Source organism: Trachurus trachurus (assembly GCF_905171665.1).
Source record: "Trachurus trachurus genome assembly, chromosome: 12".
Lineage (NCBI taxonomy): Eukaryota > Metazoa > Chordata > Actinopteri > Carangiformes > Carangidae > Trachurus > Trachurus trachurus.
Genome location: NC_139908.1, coordinates 25,425,752 through 25,431,230, shown reverse-complemented (window position 1 = coordinate 25,431,230; position 5,479 = coordinate 25,425,752). Strand labels below are relative to the sequence as shown.

Sequence of the window (5,479 nt, the reverse complement as noted above, 5' to 3'; positions counted from 1 at the left end):
TACAGCCCTGCCTGTGTCTTCGGAGATCTCATTCCCATCAGCTCCACTCTGGACCACGATCACAGACGTAACTCACAGAGATGCGAGTCGATGTTATGACATCACATGAGCTCAGACAAACAATCAAGGTGGAACTGTATCGCTGTGTTTGTCTCACTGTCACTAGCTCATGCATTGTATTGACTGGATAGATATTTTTTCCTAAAGTGTCTCATTATATTTGTGAAATCTCTCCGAGAACATTTGATTGTTTTATCAGTTCCAGGCCCCAGCCTAAACTCTAGGGTTGAATGTTACCAACAGTCGGTTAGATCAGCTAAATACGTCAATGATAACAATCTGCTTTGTTTTTTTACCTCATTTTAAACATTAGGAGATACACAGTGTGGTCAGACAGGTCATCACAGCTGCATCCCACTTCAGAGGCTGCATCTGAACACAGGCTGGATCACAGCGGTGAGATTAGACTGTCCTATTTCAAAGGCTCCTTCAAATGCAGCCGAGGCAACAAAGGATCCTTTGTATCCGAACCAATCCCAAGACTCAGTGCGTGGCAATAATGAAAATAATATGGCAGCAAACGCCAACAGGGCGAGGATTACATGTTAAAAGCGGTGTTAGGTTTCAGCTTAGCTCAACAGCAAACGGTAGTGATAAAAGGGCTAAACCTCAACAACTTGTGAAAAAAATGTTAGTTTTTGTTGAGGTTTTTACACTACAAAGACTAATCTGGCTGGAAATCAGGCTTTTGTTGCGTCTACTTTCTCCTGGCCAGGTCATGTCCGACTCTGGTTTCTGAGGATCGAGACAAGTTTCCATAGAGCTGCCTGTGAGCCCTGTGAGAAAATAAAGTTGCTTAAAAATGAGTGAGTTATGTTATTATAAATGTGATATTTGCATTTACTCATCTATCAGATGCTTAATACGCAAGTGAAGAAGATGGGGTGAAGAAGTACAGTGAAAGAATACTGTAAAAGCTTGTTAGTCATGTGAAGGTGAAGTCTTCAACAGATTCTGAAGATAAACAGTGACGTCCTCCTTTGATACTTTGGTGACTTGTTCCACCATCAGGGAACCACACAGAGGAACGATCTGGACTGAGACTGTCCTGTGTACAGTAGGGATGTGCACGGTTACCCGAGTACCCGGGTACCTGAGTAGGCAATCTGCTATCCGGTTATGAATGTATTATCCGGTTAACCAAGGATTAAAAAAACGGCACGTTAGAGCGCAGTCTAGTGTCGGATCAAACTACATTATCATGCCATGGTTCGGCTTTTTGTAGTGTTAAACAGTTTCAGATCAAGCAACATGATTTTTTGGATCGAGCCTTGGACTTTCAAACCTTTTACAATAATCTGTGGTAGTTCCCTCGGCGTAAGCTGTCAGGAGGGAGACGACAGGTGTCATCAAGTCTGTTAGAAAATAGGCTTTCAGTTCACAAACATTCTGAAACCTTCCCAGTTAATTCCTGAAACGATGCGAGGCAGAGAGGACCGAAGGCACCAACATGTAGTGTGGACTAATAAAAGCACCGCTAATGATTTCAAAAAAAGAAAAAAAAGTTTTCTCCTCCGAGGCAGCCGCAGCATAGATGCGCTGCGCTCAGCGCTCAGAGCGCATGCAGCGCCTTTATTCCCCGGCATAAAGATGCACATCTGCCCCATATGTGCATCTTAAACTCCAGTCTCTACTCTTATTATCCACCTGATATTTAGTCTGACGACGCTGTGTGTCAGTAATGTGACTGTCTGACGGACAGAGCGCATTTATGCACCGGCTGCGCTCTGTCCGTCAGACATGACGTCATTTTATTTTTTATTACAGTATTCGGTTACCCGGTTACGACAAGGTTAGGATACTCGGTTAGAAAATTATTCGAAATGCCCATCCCTAGTGTACAGTACAAGGATGGTGATGACAGACCAGAGTCACTGGAGGAACACAGCGCCTGAGAAGAAGCATGAGGTTGGATAATGGAGTTCAAGTAGATGGGTGGAGAACCTGAAGTCTCGCTGAAGGCAACATCAAAGAGTAGAAGTTGAGTCAGGTGACCATGGGTGGACAGTGCAGGTCGATGAGTAGCAGAGCGACATGCAACCTTTCAGGCAAACTGAGCCCCAGAGACAGGCTGTTGCATTCTGGGTTTCACTGGGGCAGCTCACCAGAAGACCACTGCAGTACATGAGATGAGAGCCAACCAGGACCAGGGTGGAGCTCTGAGTCAGATGGTCCAACAGATGCAACATGGTAAGACAATTTGAATATTTCATCATACAGGCTTTACGATCCAATACCATGATCAACAACATGGAGCATGCAGCTCAACACTTCAACTTGATCAAGCTGAAACCTGAAGGAGGTCATCATCGATCTGTAGAAGAACAACTGCAACATCGTGTAGAAAAGTGCAAATCTTTCCAACTGCACTCCACCTGTGCTTTGAGACCGTGTTCTGTTTGACGGCTTTGTGCTTTGATAAAAAACGTACAAAATTTCTGCAAGGATTGAAAAATAATAAAAAAGCGCAGCATCCGTACTGGGACACACTGAAGCAGACCGTGAAGTTCAAGTAGTACTCACCGAGATAAGGAATACAAGGCACCATCTTCAGGGAGCGGATGTATTCTCTCATGCGGGTGTAGTTCTCCTCCTTGGACGTCAGATAGTTCAGCTTCTCAAACGTGGCCTTGTCCTTGCGACTGATCAGCTGCAACACAGAAGAAGAACCATATGTTTGGACTGCGGCCTTTTTACCTGAATGGGAATTATGGCAACCTCGCAGATGTTGCATCGATCAAACCTCTACCCCGAGCCAAACTGCAGAGTGATAAGTTCCAACACTCACTACAACACTGTTAAAAATCAGAGACCGTTGAACCAAGAGCCTTATTCACTGAGGATTATACTCAACAATAATTCCTCAACAGACACATCCTCCGTGGTTTTTCCTCTGGTCTGCTGTGCTCTGCGGCAGCCAGCTCATTAGGCACAGCTCATGTACAGTGAGCTTGGGGAGGCTTGGTGTGCATCATGCTGAGTGGTTAGGACAAATTTGGAAAAGGCCCGTTGTTATTTGTTGCCAATATGTGACCCAATACTTTTGCTCCGGCATACAGTGAGTGACTTGGAGAGGGTTTTTTTGTGTTGTTGGTTTCATCAAAATGCAAAAAAAAAAATGACAAGATGCCTGTGGGTTGATCAGAAGTGTGTTCCCGCAATCTGAAGCTACTAAAACAAATGTCACAACAAATAAAATCTTATAATAAGTTTTAATAAGAAAGGAAAGCAGCATGAACTTTAACTGTCAGTCAGTAGGGCTGGGTTGAAAAGAATTGATAGACTGATATGATTGGAAACCTTTATTTGAATAATATCTTGGATCTTTGACTGGATCGTTTTAATGTGACCCTTTGGAGTCTTCTGTGGACATGTGAGGTCGACACCTCATTAGTTTTGTAAACATCTTTCTTGCACAACAAGATCTGCTCAAATGAGAAACACATGGCAGACGCAGTTCCACCAACTGACAGGTCTTAAGGTAGCACGACTGGATTTAAAGGATATTTCAACATTTTGGCAAATTCACCTATTGCCATAATCCCTATAGTTTTAGGAGTAGGTTTATTACGTTTAATTGTCGGTGCAAGCTCTTTTGAGATTGGCGGGGCAGAGACGTGAGCTGCTCAGCTAACGCAACAGAGGCTCATGGTATTTCCAAATTTCCCTCATCGAACTAAATACACAATCCAACAACTCCAAAATTGACCTGCACATTCACCACACTATGATATAATAACATATCATTTTGTAACATTACGACACATGAAGCAAATACTCTGAACTACTTGCAGATTTGAAGTCACTCTGCAGAGCAGCCGTGTCTGAAATGTAGTTCCGGCTACACATTTGCATCGAAAACAACTCTGTCTCTGTCTCTGTCTTGTTCCGTTATTATCTCATAGCGTGGTGAATGTGCAGGTCACAACTCGTCCACGAGAGCGTTTTGGAGTTGCTGGATTGTGTATTTGCGAAAATGCCGCGCACCGTGCAGAGCACATGTTTCTGTCCGACCGATCTAAAAACAGCTTGCACCGACAATTAAAGGTAATGAACCTACTCCTAAGACTATAGGGATTATAGCGATAGGCGAATTTGCCAAAATGTTGAAATATCCCTTTAAAGACAAGAGCAAAAGCAAAAACAGGATGCGCAGGAAGAAGTGGTGTTTATCTGTTGCCAGGGAACAACACACGTCTGGCACACATGTTTTTTAATGTGCATCTAAACTGTTGGTCTCTAGAATCTAAAATCACTGCCTTGTGATGGTAATATGTCTCATATGTGCCTTTAGGCCATTCACACTAGTCCTAGATCAGATTCCTGTTCACCCAGAGTCATTTAAGATATTACAGTAACTATTTCTGTGAAATGTTGTCATAATTGCTGAGTGATGTATCAAATTATACTTATTTGAGTGTTTAATTGTTATTAAAGCATTTAAGGACAACGAGGAGTTTTGGAAAAGCGAAGTGTTTTCACACTACATTTATGAGCCTCCGTGTGCACCGTGAAATCCTTTGACCGGCGCAAGACAGACTCTTGTTTTCATTCATCAATAATTAAAGTCAGAGGTTCAAAGACGATCACATACCGTCGTAGTTCCGACCATAAAAGGCGATTTGGCGGCGTTATTCTCATGACTCGCCATGAAACCGAAAGTAAGGAAACGCTGTTCGGCTCGCCCAGCATCTCCGCCACCACTAATAATAACAAAATAACGATAGAGACAAAACGATATATTTATCGAAAATGGGCCCATTAACAAGTGTGGGTAACGTAGATTTATCCACATTAATATGAGACTTTTTTATTGTCGCGGAATTTTTCGTTCTGCCGATGGAGAAACTCCTCGTTGTCCCTTTAAGAGGTGAAATTTACAACTTTAGTTCAATGATAATCTCATTCATATCAAAGAAAAACTGCTGCTTTGTTTTTTAAAGATACAGTATATTAACGGCTTTTAATGCCTTTATTATAATGGGACAGTATGAGACATGGGAGAGAGACTCAGATTTGAGCCCAGGCTGCTGCAGTAAGGACTATGCCTCCATGGGCTGAGCCACCAGAGTGCTCCAGAGTTAGAATCCATAATGAATTCAATCAGGATGCATCAGAACCTTGTGAATCAGAAGTAAAATGAATGGGTTTGGGTAATCAAACCCATTCACAGCCCTATTCACCAGGAGGCGGAGCTCGGCCTCTGACCTGGTCAGTGGCAACAGTGATTCAGTTCACTTTGAAAACTTTGCTTTGTACTGAACTCCTCTAACAGCAGACAGTGGAGCTGATAGAATGACACTGGATTGATTAGCTGAGTTCAGAAAAGAAAAGCAAGAAGAGTCCCCTGTAGAGAGGACGTCCTGGTCCTGCTGCCTTGTCTCCCTCAGTCTCCCATTCACCATCATGTCCTTCAGGC

General features: G+C 43.1%; 1 protein-coding gene across 1 annotated transcript in view; it reads right to left on the bottom strand.

Annotated features, from left to right (window-relative positions):
• The window catches only part of LOC310994914 (ras-specific guanine nucleotide-releasing factor RalGPS1), a 99,789-nt gene that overhangs the window by 75,044 nt on the left and 19,266 nt on the right, over window positions 1-5,479 (bottom strand). Inside the window, exon 7 of the mRNA XM_083983819.1 lies at window positions 2,584-2,710. Coding sequence (XP_083839945.1) covers window positions 2,584-2,710 — 127 coding nt within the window. The remainder of the gene's footprint in view (window positions 1-2,583; window positions 2,711-5,479) is intronic.